Here is a 16292-nt window from a genome sequence, read left to right as displayed (position 1 = left end):
AATCACAAAACAATCAAGCACAACACATTTTCTTAGCTTGTCTGCGACACCCATATCATCTCCTTCTTGTGTGAGGGGTGTAGCATCCTTAGCATTTTGTTTTAACACCTTTCATAATACATTCAACTCCTTAGGAAATTGACTTTGATTAGATGCCTTTTTAGCAGAACACAAACTCTTTTTTATTAGGTCATCTGTTATATCAACCACTAACCATTATAATGATGGATGTCACATCAGCACCACATTTCTTACCATTAACCAATGGATACCTACCACTAAACACATCACTCCATCTCATTTTTTTAATTAAATTTAATTCAAAAATACATAAAAATTCATATAATTTTTTAAATACTAACTTTCATTAATTTAAAATACTAAATTACATTAATTAAAATGAAAAAAATAACGTTAAAAATAAAAATTACATTAACTAAAATAAAAAACAACAAAAATAACATTAAGAATTAAGAAGCTAAAAATACCAAACTGTTAATTTGTGTTTTTTAAGCAAGGTTATTCCATTTTGGGGAATTCATCAATTTTTGTCAAGCTTTGACATGTCTAAAACGTTGATGATTTGTGTTTTCATATTGCTCCATGGTCACATTAACCGGATCAATATCGGCTTTGTATACATGTTTATAACAAAGTTGTAAATTCCATTGAACTCAGAACATTTGGCCCTCATATCGCGTTTCATCAACATTTCAAATTGCACAACTCATTAAACCATGGAAAACACTTTCAACATTTCTCCAAAAAGAACCGAAAGTTTGACCAACGTCTTCTTCCGAAACTGTCACACATGCTTGTGCTGATTTCTCTTCTGACTATTTTTTATTTTAGGGAGGCATAATTTTTAAAGGATCAAACAACAAAAATATATCTAAAGGGAGAAGAAATGTATGAAAAATAAGAAGGTGAGTAGTATTATTTATAAGTAAATGTTGAAGGAATTGAAAAATAGCCGTTAGAAAGGAGGAAGAATAAGTAAACGAGATTTAATACAAGAAATGAAATTATTGGTCGTTTGGAATCGTTGACCGGAGCATGGAGGGCCACGACCATGACCCACCACGAACCACCAGGGTGGTGTGCACGGTCGTGACTCGTGTCCACCTAGACCACGACCCACTCCGTGGCCTTATCTCGAAAATCTCGAAAAACGCTACAGGGAAAACCTTTTAAAAGATCAATGCATATATCGATAAGGAGACTACTTTAAAATTAAATAAAAGATAAACATATGAATTGATAAGCCTTAATCCGATAAGCCCCAATCTCAATACTTATAAATACTAACGGCCATGAACACCTCCAAACACACTGGAAAACACCGAGAGGGAAAACATGGGATTAGGACCACCCCTTCACACATACAAGCACATGCCATGCACTGTCTTCAACCGTCTATTTGCAATTATTTACATTTGTGCCATCGTCGCCCTTATCTACCACCATTTCCTCACCCTCAGCCACTCCACTACCTTCATCTCCGTCGCCATCACCACCTCCCTCTTGATCTCCGACCTCATCCTCGCCTTCATGTGGGCCACCACCACTTCCTTCCGCCTCCGGCCCATCCTCCGGCAAGTCTTCCCTGAAAACCTAGAGAAAGTCCTCGACAGAAAAGATTTTCCGGCCATGGACATATTCATATGCACGGCCGATCCCTACAAGGAACCACCCATTAACGTAGTCAACACTGCGCTATCTCTTATGGCTTACGACTATCCACCGGAGAAGATTTCTGTGTATGTTTCAGACGATGGTGGGTCGGAGCTTACTCTTTTTGCGTTCATGGAGGCTGCAAATTTTGCAAAGATTTGGCTGCCGTTTTGTCGGGATAATAATATCATGGATAGATGCCCGGAAGCATATTTCAGCTCTGAACACCATGGAAGGGCTGAGCTAGAGAGTGAGGAGATTAAGGTAATTAGAACTAAGTATTTTGTTATCTATATATGTTCTTCTTGCATGATTTTTTTTATAAGCTACTTCACTCACATACATTCATATATCAGAACGAGCAAAAATTAATTTGTCCAATCAAACTTACCAACCCAATTAAAATCGATTGATTAGTGTCACGTATCGAATTGTAATTGGATTCGGTTTAAACATTTTCAATATCCAAATTAGAGATTGACATAGTCATGATTCGCTCAAACATAGATATGATTTTTTATAGCCTTTTTGAGTTTTGTGTTTGTCTTTTTGCTAGATTTTTTTGATGTAAATTATTGCCATTCTAAAAGAATATATTGAACACGTTCCGTGTATAGAATCATTTTTTATTTTTCCTAATGTGTTATTATATCCGCGCATTTATGTCAATACCACGTAATTCTTTTCTACAACGTGTTTGTTGAGTAGATTTTCCCTCTAAACGATAGTCGATGATGTTCATAAGTTGTTACGTACGTTAGGCTATTTATGAGAGCATGAAGATGAAAGTGGAGAATGTGGTTGAAAGAGGTGAAGTATGCCCCGACTACATCATGAACGAACTACAACGTCAAACATTTAACAAATATCGAACCCCAGGGTTTGCTCGTTCACATCACCCTCCTATTATTCAGGTATATTTATTCATTAACTTTATATGTATTATGTATAGCTTAAAATGATATATCGATCCGACTACCATATAAGACAATTAATATAAAACATTATGAACTTGAGCCATTGATTCAAGTAGTCATCCTAGTGAGAAGCGTAAGAAACAATCACAGATTGACACTCATTGGATAAAATTCATACGACCACTGTGATTTGTACGTAGGGTGTCAACTGTTTTGTAACCACCCATTAATGTGGTCTTTGATTTTGTTATCCATAGGTTAAATCACCATGTTTATATATGAATGGTCCTATACTTGTTTTCTCTCATGTATTGATGCTAAGTTTTCATATAAAAAGGACATTTAACATTCAATGGTTTTAATCATTTATTTGTTGATAGGTATTGATAGATGGTGGAAAAGAAAAGGACAAGAAAGGGCACTCCATGCCAAATCTTGTGTATGTATCAAGAGGAAAAAACATCAACGTCCCACACCATTTCAAGGCGGGTGCTCTCAATACATTGGTAAGATTCCAAAACTTGTTTTCATTCTTTTTGGTCCAAAAAGACGTCTTTAGTTTTATTGACCATATTCTTAATAAATAGATATAAAGCTAGTAGCGTTAAATGTTTGGACACATGATTAATAATATGATTAATATCGATAAACATGACATTTTCAATCTAGAAAAATGGTAAACCAAAACATCTTAGTGGGGTCTCACGTAAGCCCAATCAATTAATACTAGCAATATTTTAAGGTGTGTTAAAGTTTAAATTCAGGACATCATGACGAAATTATATTTCTCAACCATTAGACTCATGTTAAAGAGTAACAGTTTCAATGTAATTATGATAGATGATATAAGGGTTGTGTGTTATATCGAAAATACAGTAGTGTTTTCCTTAAAATAGTTACAAGAAACCATAAAAATATAGAAAAATTAAGATTGTTTTGACCCGGCTCCGCCCATTCCATTTATCTTGTAGAAAAAAAATATTCAGCTTATTATTCAACACAACTATTTTGTCACTCTACTTTTGGTAATTTTAAAGTACCACGACCCATTCCATTTCTCTTATAGAAAAGAATATTCCACTTATTATTCAACACATCTATTTTGTCACTCTACCTTTGGTAAATTTATAGTACCAAATGACGCAAAATAATGTTTAGAAAGTATTATAATATTGTATATTATATCTATATTAAAAACTAAAGTCGGTAGAATTGTCAATCGGTTTTTCCAACCTCTCTGTTTTGTATCTATCCATATTTTCCGTTGTTTTTCTTTTGTAAAATTACATTTTCTACCCTTATATTTTGAAAAATATCATTTTTATCTTTGAAAATTTTAGAAAGTTACTTTAACCCCCTTTATTTCCACCTCTTTGTTTTTAAAAATTTGCTTTTACCTTTGAGCTGTCCAAAATTTCATTTTCATCCCTCCATGTTCTAAATTAGTGTGTTTACCCCTCGTACTATACATAATGTGATTTTCTTATAGTTACTGCCCTTCGATTTTGTAAAACGGCGTTGACCCCATCAGCTTTGAACTTTGTAAAATTCGTTAAGTTAAAATAAAAAATAAATAAATAACTAATTCTTTATATGTTTTTATTTTTATGTATGTATTGATATAAATTCGAAGTGGTCGAAGTAAATTTAGAATATTCGTTCCTTAATTTTTTTTTAAACTTATTGTACTTTTTTTATGTATGTGTGATTTTTATGTTTTGACAACTTAAATCCTCCTAAGTTTATATGCAATACTTTTGGTCCATGACGTTTATTATTTGGACCGAGTTCTACTTTAAGAAAAAAGCTTTTTAAACAAATATATAAACAGACACGTTAATACTTTATAAACAAATTAGAACAAGGTTAAAATGTCAGAAATTTTGTATTTTTGTTGGGTATGGCAATAAAGTTAAATAAAATATTATTTTACTTATTCTCCAATAGCAAATGTCTTTTGATAAATTAAAGAGATAAATAAAATATTGAAGCATTAATATATGGTATCAATAGATCTTTAATAATGCGCATGTTTTAAAATATAATGCACATGGTATAACTTTTTAAACGTTTATCATTTCATGGCATATCTTTTTAATAATGCGCATGTTTATGTTATATTTATCTAATTTAACTAAACTGTTTAAAATAAAGCATTAATAAACCTATCATACACAGATCTAGCAACATACTGTTGTCGAATTGAAACTGATTAGTGGTGTTTAGACTTTAGTTTGGTTCCTGATTCTGTCGATGTATTATTTTCGGTTTTTGTTTATTTCGGTTCCGATACGAACATCTTCTTAGATGACACACTTCTTAATAAAAACGGAACAAAAACCGGTTAGTGGTGTTTAATCCGATTCTCAATTCCATGTTCACTCTTTAATTAGTCTTCTATATTCCAGTTTCGGTCTAGTTCCGACCCTGTCAATTTTAATACATAATACATAGATTAGCAATTAACTTTAATAATATCTAAAGTACATTGCTAATCATAATTTAATTACCGACTGTGTTTCAAATAGTAAGTAAAATAATTAATATTTTAAGGTTCATGTATTACCCATCACAATTATTGATGACAATAAGAATAATCATAATAATAATTGTTGTTATTAGTATTTTGTTTTTTGAATGGATTACAAATTATATATACATAGTGTTTTACTTTTAAATTTACACATCCAGGTTGGTGGGTGTGATATCTAATATTATCATATTTTTGGCATGTTACGACATTGTACATATCATTTTCCCTTTATTCTTCTTTCACCCCACAAAACTGATAGGAAATGGATTTTAATATTTTTTATATTATATTATATATATATATATATATATATATATATATATATATATATATATATATATATATATTATTTAATAATGAATTATAAGTACTTAAAAAGGAACATAGGAAAAGATGTGGCAAGATGGTCTTGTGGAGGGTGGACACCACACACCTGGTTGGTGTAGTGTTTACTGCACTATTACATTGTCATGTCACATACCGCAGTGTGCGGTGGTGCCACTTCAACTGGTATGAACCTTCAAATTTTGGTCGAGAACACTTATCTTAACTCTTGATATATATATATATATATATATATATATATATATATATATATGTTTTTATCTATTTTTCCATTATCAAGACTTAATTGTTGTAAATGGTAATGTAGTAATCTTACTTTAAAACTTGTTTTTACATACTAATTGAGTTTAGTTTTCTAAGTTGATCTTAATTATTACTCGTGTTTTTGAAGCTTCGAGTATCGGCTGTACTGACCAATGCACCTATAGTTCTTACTCAAGATTGTGATATGTACTCCAATGATCCACATACTCCTAAAAGAGCATTGTGTTATATTTCCAATCCATCGGTTCGACCCCAATTAGGATACATCCAGTTTCCTCAACGTTACCATGGGCTCAACGAAGATGACATCTACGGTGGTGAGTTCTTGCGTTTATTTGTAGCAAACCCTGTTGGAATGGATGGTTTACAAGGTCCTTCTTATGTCGGAAGTGGATGCTTTTTCCGTCGTCGAGTTTTCTTTGGTGGCCCCACGTCAATGGTGCTACCAGAAATACCAGAACTCCGACCAGACTGTGTGGTGGAGAAACCCATTACGTCAGAAGCCATTATTGAATTGGCCCACCATGTGGGTGAATGCAACTACGAAAATAACACCAAATGGGGATTCGAAGTAAGTCATACATACTCGAAACTTGTTATTTGTAATAACATAATTTGAAAATATTTGACTTCTTTTTTACATGTAGTTAGGGTTTCGTTATGGGTCACTTGTAGAGGATTATTTTACAGGATACAGATTGCAATGTGAAGGATGGGAGTCAGTATTTTGCCACCCAAGTAGGTCGGCTTTTTTGGGTGATGTTCCAATCTCACTCATCGATGTAGTTAGTCAAACAAAAAGATGGGCTATCGGACTTCTTGAGGTTGGCTTCTCCAAGTATACACCAATGATTTTCGGGTCACGATACATGGGTCATGTCGTGGGTTTATGTTACACACACTATGCCTTTTGGCCCATTTTGTCAATTCCCATTGTTATATACTCGTTTATCCCTCAAATTGCTCTTCTAAACGGATTATATATCTTTCCAAAGGTACGTACATATTTTAGTTGTATAGTATTTGTGAACATATGTCGAGTCCATTTAATTTCCTTTGAACATGTTCTTTTTGAATGTAGGTGACAGATCCATGGTTCTTGTTGTACGTTTTTGTATTTCTTGGAGCATATGCGCAAGATTGTTATGACTTCATCTTATTTGGAAGCACGTTTAAGAGATGGTGGAATGATCAACGGATATGGTTGATTAAGGGATTATCGCCTTACTTGTTTGGACTTGCCGAGTACATTGCTAAACATTTAGGGATAGCTTCACAAGGGTTCAATGTAACAAGCAAAGTGCAAGATGATGAACAAAGCAAGAGATATGATCAGGGTCTTATGGAGTTTGGGGTCCATTCCATAATGTTTTTACCCCTCACAACAGCATCAATTGTTAGTTTATTCTCGTTGGTAGTTGGAATAATTCAAATGTTGAGCATTTGGGAAGTGGAGAAGTTGTTTGTGCAATTGTTTATAGCTGGTTTTGGGGTATTGAATAGTTGGCCAATATATGAAGCCATGGTACTAAGGAGTGATAAAGGAAGGATTCCTATCAAGACTACGATCAGTTCAATATGTTTTGCAATACTTCTCTGCGGTGGAGCTTTCCTTGTACTATAAATCTTGTGTTAGTAATTATTTATGATAATAATGAAATATATTTGTAGCAGCTAGAGCTTTAGTAGTAACAATCTGTTTGGTATATTTGAAGACAGTTTTATTCAAGCATATATAATATCATGTATTAGACTATTAGGTGTAAAACCTGTGTATTACACGGGTTAATTAAAAAAATTAAATATTAAAGTGTAAACAATAAATATTTTTTAATTGCAATTTAACATCATATTTTTTACATTTAATATTTTACATATATAAATATTATGTGGCTTTTTAATTTTAGAATTTGAAAAACCTAAGAATTGACATGTTAATATTATTTATTTTAAAAATATTACAAAATAACAAGTGTCAAAACTCATGAGAAATTGACATGTGGCAAAATGGATCTTCATTTATTATAGTCGATTCAGTACCCCATAACCATTCACTAAGTCTTAATTATCATATATTCTTATTCATACATTTAGTGTAACAAATATCTTCTTTTTCTTGGTTATGACCAGAGAAGCAAAAGTCCAAAACAAAGATAAAGGAAACATGATGTGTACGTATGTGTGTGTCTATTGTGCCATCAACAAAAACAGACAACAGCTAAACTAAACCAACACATGAGGTAAAATACAACTAATCTTTATAGATCAATTAAGGTTTATAGATCTATAATATTTTAAATTTATCAACGATTCAAATTGTAGGATGATAATCAATCAACCTTGGATTCACAGGTTTGACCTGGTTTACTTTTATATAAAGTCATAAATTGAGTAGTGGAATTGGGGATGACTCTTCAAAATATTTATATTTATAACAATAAACATGTATTATTTAACAAAAAAATCATTATATCAAGTATAAAAGTACATTGTTATTTGTAATGAAAGTTGCAAGCAATAAAAATCAGAAATAGTGATGTTAATTGGTTTGGCGCGTGTTTGACAAAATTAGTTGGAAGTTAGTAGCTAGAAGTTGTAGCTTTTGGATTTTAATTGTGTAAAGTTAGATAAAAAAAAACAAAAAAAACAAAAAAAAAAAAAAAACAAAAAAAAACAAAACAAAAGCTAACAGCTCACAAAAGTTACTTGAAGTAGCTTTTGGATATGAGTTTTTTTGTTTAAAATAAAAGTTAAAAGCTCCTACCGTCAAACATATTTTTTTTTTATTTTCGGGTTTTATTTAACTTTCAAAATCCCCCAAAAGCTACGTGCCGAATACGTCGGATATTATTATGTCATTAGCTTCATAAACTGGTTGGCATTAGTTAATAGTGGCGGGTCAATTAAGTGATAAATGGGATATATGTTAATCTCTTAATGACTTGACCATATAATGGAATTAAGAAGTAAAACTTTGATCATAATTAGGTAGTAATGTCATAACATGGGACATGGTAGAAATATGTTTAGATCACACATGTCTATAGTATAAGTTGGTCTTAAAGAATAAGTAGGTATAACATATCGTTTTACATAAACAAAAACATCTACATTATTATACATCGCATTTTATTATTATACGCTCATTTTAATTGGACTCCAATACCAAAAGTAAACATATAGTTATGTTCATATATATTGATCCTCATGGGTTTATATAGACAAAACTATGCAATTGGTCATTGGTCCATGTTGTTTGCCAAAATAGAACGGGTTTATATAGACAAAACTATGCAATTGGTCATTGGTCCATGTTGTTTGCCAAAATAGAACGATTCAATATAATTATCGAAAACGCTACACGTTGGGTTTATTGTGTGTGTTGTAGAAAGGTTTTTGATTTTGAAGGGTTTGAAGGAAAAATTGTTTGGAGCTCATCACATATCTATACAAATTGGAAATCGTTTTGAAGGTTTTCCTAGTTTTGAATTTTGAAGTCGTTTTAAAAGATCATTTTTAGTGGGAGCAGATGATGATGTTGGTGACTGATGGTGTTCAAATTTAGAATTGTTTCTAAACTTAAAGTCGATTTCCAAGTATGTATGTGTTTGTTGCTTACCAAATTTGTTGGTGGTGGCAGTTTGGTAGTGGAGGCGGCAAATACTGGTGGTGGTCTGTTGGAACTTTATATAAAAAGGAATTGCAAGTTGGCAATTTCCTTTGTATTCCACATTGGTGGGGGAAAAAACTTTTGTGGGTTTATAAGTCTATTCCCTTGGTAAGCCTTCAAAGGCTTTAGTGGATAAAAGGAATGGGTCAAGCCCACGCGCGCCTAGCCTAGCCTAGCACTAGTCGACGCGGGTGCGCGAAATGGCACGATTTAGGCGCACTTTGCACGACGCATCGATCGCTGGGAGCTGAGGAGCTTTTATTTTTGACGGGTTCGGGTCAAGCCGGTTTGACCGATCCGGTCAAATGGTTGACCGCCGTTGACTTCGTGGAGACCAAGTCAGGGTATTCTAGAAGGATCAGGAGCTGTCGCCCTAGGGTTTTTGGGGCCGGCCTATGGGGGCCCGTTTGATGCCTTCTAGGGTTACAATACCTATAAATACAACACCCTAGGAGCTGCATTAAAACCTCACGAAATCTGAAAGCTCTCACCCTCTCTCTGTGTTTTTATCCCTTCTAGTTTCCAAGTAGTCGCTTTGTGTTTGTCGATTTCCAGTGTTGTTGGAATATCGATCAAGCTGCATTAAATCCTGGGGTTTTACTCTGTTGCTTACAGCCAGTACAAGCGAAGTAAAAACCTTTAAGGACAGGAGTCTGATCCGTGCAGTTGCTTCAAGATCAAGATCAGCAATCAACAGGTAGGTTTTACTTTTATGTCTTGTGGTTAATTCGTCTAATAACAGGACAGTCTTCTTCTACCTTTCTTATAATCAAATCTAATCGAGAAGGATAGATTTGGTTTCTGGACGAAAATTGGTAAATATAATAATAATAATTGGATCTATTATTCGCAACTAATCGACATATAATTCTCAATATTATTTGTCAGTTTCCTTGCGCGTCTATTATTTGTGATAAATCAACAGACTAATGGACACTACTGCTAGCCTCCACTTCATGAACCAAGAGTTTGCCAAACTTGACCAATTCGATGGTCAGAACTACACTCATTGGGCCGAAAAGGTCAAGTTCATGCTTCAAGTCTTGAAGCTCTATGTAACGCCCCGTTCCTGGGACTTTTGGGGCACTTTGGAGCAAGTGGAAGAAGGGAGAGGTTGAAGAGGTCAAGGAAGGGGACTTAGATCCAAAACACATTCATTTGGGGTCATCCATTCTGGTAATAAAGTTTCCATCTTGATTATTGATTTTTTAGATCTTGTTTGTCCCTAAATTGTTGCTTTTAAGCCCTAAAACCCCAAATCCTTGAAGAGAAACCTTATGGTTGGGTTATACTTCAGATCTGGACTCTCATTACCTTCTTGAAGTGTTAAGTTTCAGTCATATTGGTGATTAAGGTCCCTCTTGAGTTTAGAACCCCATTAAGAGCTTGTTTGGGCATTTGAAGCCTCTAAAGCTATGCATGCACGTAAAGTTTGCAACTTTACGTGATAAGGATGCCCTAGAAGCCTAGATCTGTGGTTTGGAGCCGCTGCATGGCTCAAATCAGGTTTGTATGGAAAAAGGATTGAATGAACTCAGCGAGTAGAGCGATGGACTCAGTGAGTCCTATGAAGATAGCCTTGGACTCGGCGAGTTGGATGAGCAACTCAACGAGTCCGATAAAGATTGCCTTAAGACTCGACGAGTTGTTCTTCAACTCAGCGAGTCAGATGAACTTGGACTTAGTATGTATTCATCGAGGAGGAACGCGTCGAGTCTTCGCTAAGCTCGACGAGTTGAAACGGGTGTAGAACTAGAATAGATGGAAGGGACTCGGCGAGTTGGCGAGCCAACTCGGCGAGTCCAGTCAACTGGGAGTTGACCTTGGACCAGGGACGGGCCAGTCAATTGACCTAAGGATATTTATGAGTGGCTAATCTATGTGTATGGGTTTGTAGCCGGAGGATTACCGGTGCAGCAGCCAGACGTCTTGTAGTCGGACTTTCGGTAGCTATTCTTCGAGGTGAGTTTCCTTCCAGTAGTAACGAATCTAAGGCACCAAGGTCGGCCCGATTAGATGATATGCTAGTGTCGGAGTGTGGGCAGAGCCCGTATCTCATGGTCGAGTTTGATTATGATACATGCCGGTATGATAGATTTGTCTATACTCGTTGTCTGTGTGATACTTGTATGTTATGGATTAGCAGCTGAGTGTGGGCGAGGCCCGTATCTCTCTGATAGCGGAGTGTGGGCGAGGCTCGTATCTTCTAGATGGCGGAGTGTGGGGGAGGCCCGTATCTCCCAGATGGAGGAGTGTGGGCGAGGCCCGTATCTCCCAGGTAATGGAGTGTGGGCGAGGCCCGTATCTCCCAGCTAGCGGAGTGTGGGCGAGGCCCGTATCTTCATGAGTGTGGGCGAGGCCCGTATCTCCTAGTTGTTCATTGTATGTTTGTATGGTATAAGGTATTACGGGGGAACTCACTAAGCTACGTGCTTACAGTTTTCAGTTTTGGTTTCAGGTACCTCTTCTTCGAAGGGGAAGGAGTTGGCGCGGTAGCGGCCCATCACACACATGCCTCGTATTCCGCACTATGAGATCTTCATGGGGATTTGTACTCTCACATTATTAAGTTTATGAAAATGTTTTCCTGACATGTGATATCTTTTATGAAATGTTATGATCGGTGACGCTTTTGTTTCTAAATGCTTTACTAAGTATATGTTTTAAAAATGAAATTTTTGGCTCGTATTTTTGGGATGTTACAAGTTGGTATTAGAGCCCTGGTTTGAGGGATTCGGACACACCTTCGGGGGTGTCTGAACTCAAATCGAGGGATTAAAAGATTTTAAAGCAGAAAAATATTTTCGAAAAAGCTAAGTAAAGAGTTTTAAATCGAGGGATCCGTACCCGAACTAAGGAAGGCTGAGACAAGACCAGGGAACTTGAAGTAAATGTGACCCCTTTAGGGGTATCAATATCACTAATGGTTGTCTGTGTGTATTGCAGAATGGTGGTACTACGTCAGAGGCCAGCTGGTGGCAGTTCTGGAGAGGGATCGGGTTCGGGATCAGGTTCCGAGCCAATAGATGAGAGGCTACACGAGTTCATCGCGTCAGAGATCACCAGAGGCATCCTTGAGTCGACCCCCGTCATTTTCGGGTCGATCAAGGAAGGGATAGTTGAGCTGATGGAGGACCGCCTCAGGGCGTTCAGGAGTGACATGGCATCTGGCCAGTCAGCATCTCGCACACTGTCCTTTAAGGACTTCAAGGGAAGTGGTGCGCCGGATTTCCATGGGGCGAAGGACCCCATTGTTGCCAGACGATGGATTGGGGGCATTAAGTCCGCACAGCTGACCAGCTTCTGTCCCGAGGGGTCGAAGGTGAGATATGCAGCAGGATGTTTGCGAGACCGAGCTAGGGATTGGTGGGAGTCCGTTGGTGACTCGTTGGGAGCCTCGGTTGTCGAGGCTATGACCTGGTCGGACTTCGTGACCAAGTTCAGGGCAGAGTTTGCGCCGGCTGTCGAGCTTCAGCAGTTGGCCAGAGAGTTCTTAGACATGAGACAGACGACGGAGACTGTGGCGGAGATCACCGCCAAGTTCCGGGAGAGAGCATTGTTAGTGCCCCAGTATGCGGGAGACGAGGATATGAGGAGGACCCGCTATCATGACATGTTACGGGCCGACATCCGGGAGCATGTTAGCTTTTCAGCTTGCCCTACCATGGAGTCCATGATTGCTAGGGCGAGGGAAAGGGAGATTGATTTGGAGCACATTCGAAAGAGAAAGGCAAAGACGGGGCAGGTGGTTGGGGCTTCGGGGAAGAAGCCCAAGGGATCAGATGGTAGGCCAAAAGGCCAAGGGGGTCGGGCCGCTGCGGAAAATGCAGCAGGTCGCATGAGGGAGCATGTAGGTTGGGATCATCAGGCTGCTACAAATGCGGCAAGGCGGGGCACTTTAGCAGGGATTGTACTGCCCCTGTCTCGGTTGTTCAGACATCTGATTTGTTGTGTTTCCACTGCAACCATAGGGGCCACAAGAGGGCCAACTGCCCCCAGTTGACGGCAGCATCAGCACCAGTGAAAGCGCCAGCTCCAGCGACTCTGAGGATCACAAATGGCCGGCAGGGCAAGGCAGAGGCTCCAGTGGCGAGGAGTCGGGCGTTTCAGTTGACGACAGAGGAGGCACGCGTCGCACCCGATGTGGTGACGGGTATGATTCTTTCCCTCTATCTTATTTATGATGTTATGATATTGATATGTGCTTTGTGTATATGCGTTAGGATCGTTCCATGTGAATGGTATTCCTGTTCAGGTGTTTGACTCGAGTGCCACCCGATCATTTGTTTCCCTTGCGCTTAGCAAGAGGTTTACTGAGTCTTCGGGCATGTTGGATTGCCCTTTAGAGGTAGAGATTGCCGATGATCGATCGGTGCGAGCGTCGGCGGTATTCAGGGATTGTGTCCTAAGGTTATTTAAGGAGCACTATCTGGTGGATTTGGTTCCCAGCCCTTTGTGGGGGGAACAAGGTGATTATAGGCATGGATTGGTTGAGCCCTAATGGGGCGGTGATAGATTGTGCGCAACAGTTAGTGTGGATCGGGGCCCCAAGTGGGGGAGAGTTGATAATCCACGGCGAGAGGCCACAACGTGGACCCACAGTATGTTCAGCAGCAAGGGCTAGGCGCTACCTTCAGCAGGGTTGCGCGGGATATGTCGCGTACGTTATGGATACCCGAGAGGCGGGTAAGGCGACGGTGAGCGAGGTTCCAGTGGTGCGAGACTATGCTGATGTGTTCACGGAGGAGCTTCCTGGAATACCTCCGGAGCGTCAGGTAGAGTTCAGGATCGACCTAGTTCCTAGTGCGGCTCCGATAGCCAAGGCACCCTATCGGTTGGCTCCTCCCGAGATGCAGGATTTGTCTACATAGCTGCAGGAGTTGCTAGACAAGGGATTTATTAGACCGAGCAGTTCACCCTGGGGAGCCCCGATCCTGTTTGTGAAGAAGAAGGACGGGTCGCATCGGATGTGTATTGATTACCAAAAGCTGAATAAGGTGACAGTGAAGAACCGTTACCCACTCCCGAGGATTGATGACCTATTTGATCAGTTGCATGGAGCATCTTGGTTCTCCAAGATCGATTTGCGTTCAAGGTATCATCAGATGAGGGTCCGAGAGGAGGATGTATAGAAGACCGCGTTTCGGACGCGTTATGGCCATTATGAGTTCGTGGTGATGTCGTTTGGGCTCACCAATGCTCCTGCCGCGTTCATGGACCTCATGAACCGCGTATGTAGACCAATGTTGGATCGGTCTGTGATAGTTTTCATTGATGACATCTTGGTTTATTCCAAGACGCAGGAGGAGCACAAGGAGCATCTGAGAGAGGTTTTGGAGACCTTGAGGAGGGAGAGCTTGTACGCCAAGTTCTCCAAATGTGAGTTTTGGTTGCGCGAGGTGCAGTTTCTTGGGCGCCTCGTCAATCAGAACGGGATTTCTATAGACCGGGCCAAGGTGGAGGTCGTGATGAGATGGGAGGTTCCGAAGTTTCCATCCAAGATTCGGAGTTTCCTGGGATTAGCGGGCTACTATCGGAGATTCATTCAGGACTTCTCCAAGATAGTCGTACCCCTGACGCGGCTGACTAAGAAAGTCGTGGTCTTTCGATGGGGGCCTGAACAGCAGGCAGCATTCGAGGTTCTAAGACAGAGATTGTGTGAGGCGCTAATCTTAGCCCTGCCAGAGGGCGTAGAGGATTTTGTGGTATATTGTAACGCGTCCATTTCGGGGTTGGGCGCGGTATTGATGCAGAGAGGTCGTGTCATTGCCTACGCTTCGAGGCAGCTGAAGCCTCACAAGGCGAACTACCCGACGCACGGTTTAGAGTTGGGGGCGGTGGTCTTCGCCCTCAAGATGTGGCGACATTACCTTTATGGGGTTCGGTGTACCTTTTACACGGACCACAAGAGTTGAGGTACCTCATGGATCAGCCGAATCTGAACATGAGGCAACGTCGGTGGCTCGATGTGGTGAAGGATTATGACTGTGAGATCCTTTACCACCCGGGGAAGGCCAATGTGGTGGTCGATGCGCTTAGCCGCAAGGTGGCGCCGATCAGGGATATTTGCATGCAGATGACAGTGGTGACCCCGCTTTTGGAGCGAATTCGGGAGGCCCAGCAGGAGGCCATGAAGGAGGAACATCGGAAGAGTGAGCGCATAGTGGGTCAGGTTTCCTCCTTCGACTATGATAGCAGGGGATTATTGTCATTACACCGCAGGGTGTGGGTGTCGTACATCGGAGGCGTGCGCCAGGTCTTGATGGAGGAGGCGCACAAATCTCGATTCTCCATTTATCCTGGGGCGACGAAGATGTATAGGGATCTTCTTCTGGACTATTGGTGGCCCTGCATGAAGCGGGATGTGGCTTGGTACGTCGAGCGGTGCTTGACCTGCAGGAAGGTCAAGGCCGAGCATCAGAGACCACACGGCAAGATGCAGCCGTTGGATATCCCGTTGTGGAAATGGGAAGATATTACGATGGACTTTATCACGAAGCTACCCAGGACTGCGCGAGGAGTGGATTCTATATGGGTCATCGTGGATCGATTGACCAAGAGCGCCCATTTTATTCCGATTCAGGAGAGCATCTCGGCCAAGAAGTTGGTCGACATCTATATCAGGGAGATAGTGGTGCGGCACGGGGTGCCAGTATCAGTGATTTCAGACAAAGATGTGCGTTTTACTTCCAGGTTTTGGGAGAAGTTTCATGATGAGTTGGGCACTCGTCTGCATCTTAGCACTACCTTCCACCCGCAGACGGATGGTCAGAGTGAGCGGACCATCCAGACTCTTGAGGATATGTTGTGGGCATGCGTGCTAGATTTCGGTGGCAGTTGGGATACGTATCTTCCGTTAGCATAGTTTTCGTATAACAACAGTTACCAT

The 16292-nt window shown here is 39.5% G+C and overlaps 1 protein-coding gene across 2 annotated transcripts; it reads left to right on the top strand.

The window, feature by feature from the left end:
- The first annotated feature begins 1310 nt into the window (after positions 1-1310).
- Positions 1311-7406, top strand: LOC145056979 (cellulose synthase-like protein G3). 2 transcript variants are annotated; one of them, XM_079004724.1, is made up of 6 exons: positions 1311-1938; positions 2436-2588; positions 2972-3097; positions 5861-6304; positions 6381-6728; positions 6815-7406. In XM_079004724.1, the coding sequence occupies exons 1-6, from the start codon at positions 1357-1359 to the stop codon at positions 7355-7357; spliced, it is 2196 nt and encodes a 731-aa protein (XP_078860850.1). In that variant the 5' UTR covers positions 1311-1356; the 3' UTR covers positions 7358-7406. The 2 variants fall into 2 exon arrangements, with proteins under 2 accessions (XP_078860850.1, XP_078860851.1); XM_079004725.1 differs by having other exon boundaries at positions 1803-1938; positions 2383-2588.
- Positions 7407-16292: the final 8886 nt, after the last annotated feature.

Source organism: Lactuca serriola, chromosome 6 (genome assembly GCF_051521515.1).
Source record: "Lactuca serriola cultivar US96UC23 chromosome 6, Lser_US96UC23_V15, whole genome shotgun sequence".
Classification (NCBI taxonomy): domain Eukaryota; kingdom Viridiplantae; phylum Streptophyta; class Magnoliopsida; order Asterales; family Asteraceae; genus Lactuca; species Lactuca serriola.
The sequence above is the reverse complement of the archived record's forward strand: the minus strand, read 5'-3'. Positions and strand labels throughout refer to the sequence as shown.

Coding starts and splice junctions, on each gene's coding strand:
- LOC145056979 (XM_079004724.1), top strand. CDS start 1,357: ATGGGATTAGGACCACCCCTTCACACATACAAGCACATGCCATGCACT. Junction 1,939..2,435: donor TAGAGAGTGAGGAGATTAAG/GTAATTAGAACT, acceptor TACGTACGTTAG/GCTATTTATGAGAGCATGAA. Junction 6,305..6,380: donor ACACCAAATGGGGATTCGAA/GTAAGTCATACA, acceptor TTTTACATGTAG/TTAGGGTTTCGTTATGGGTC.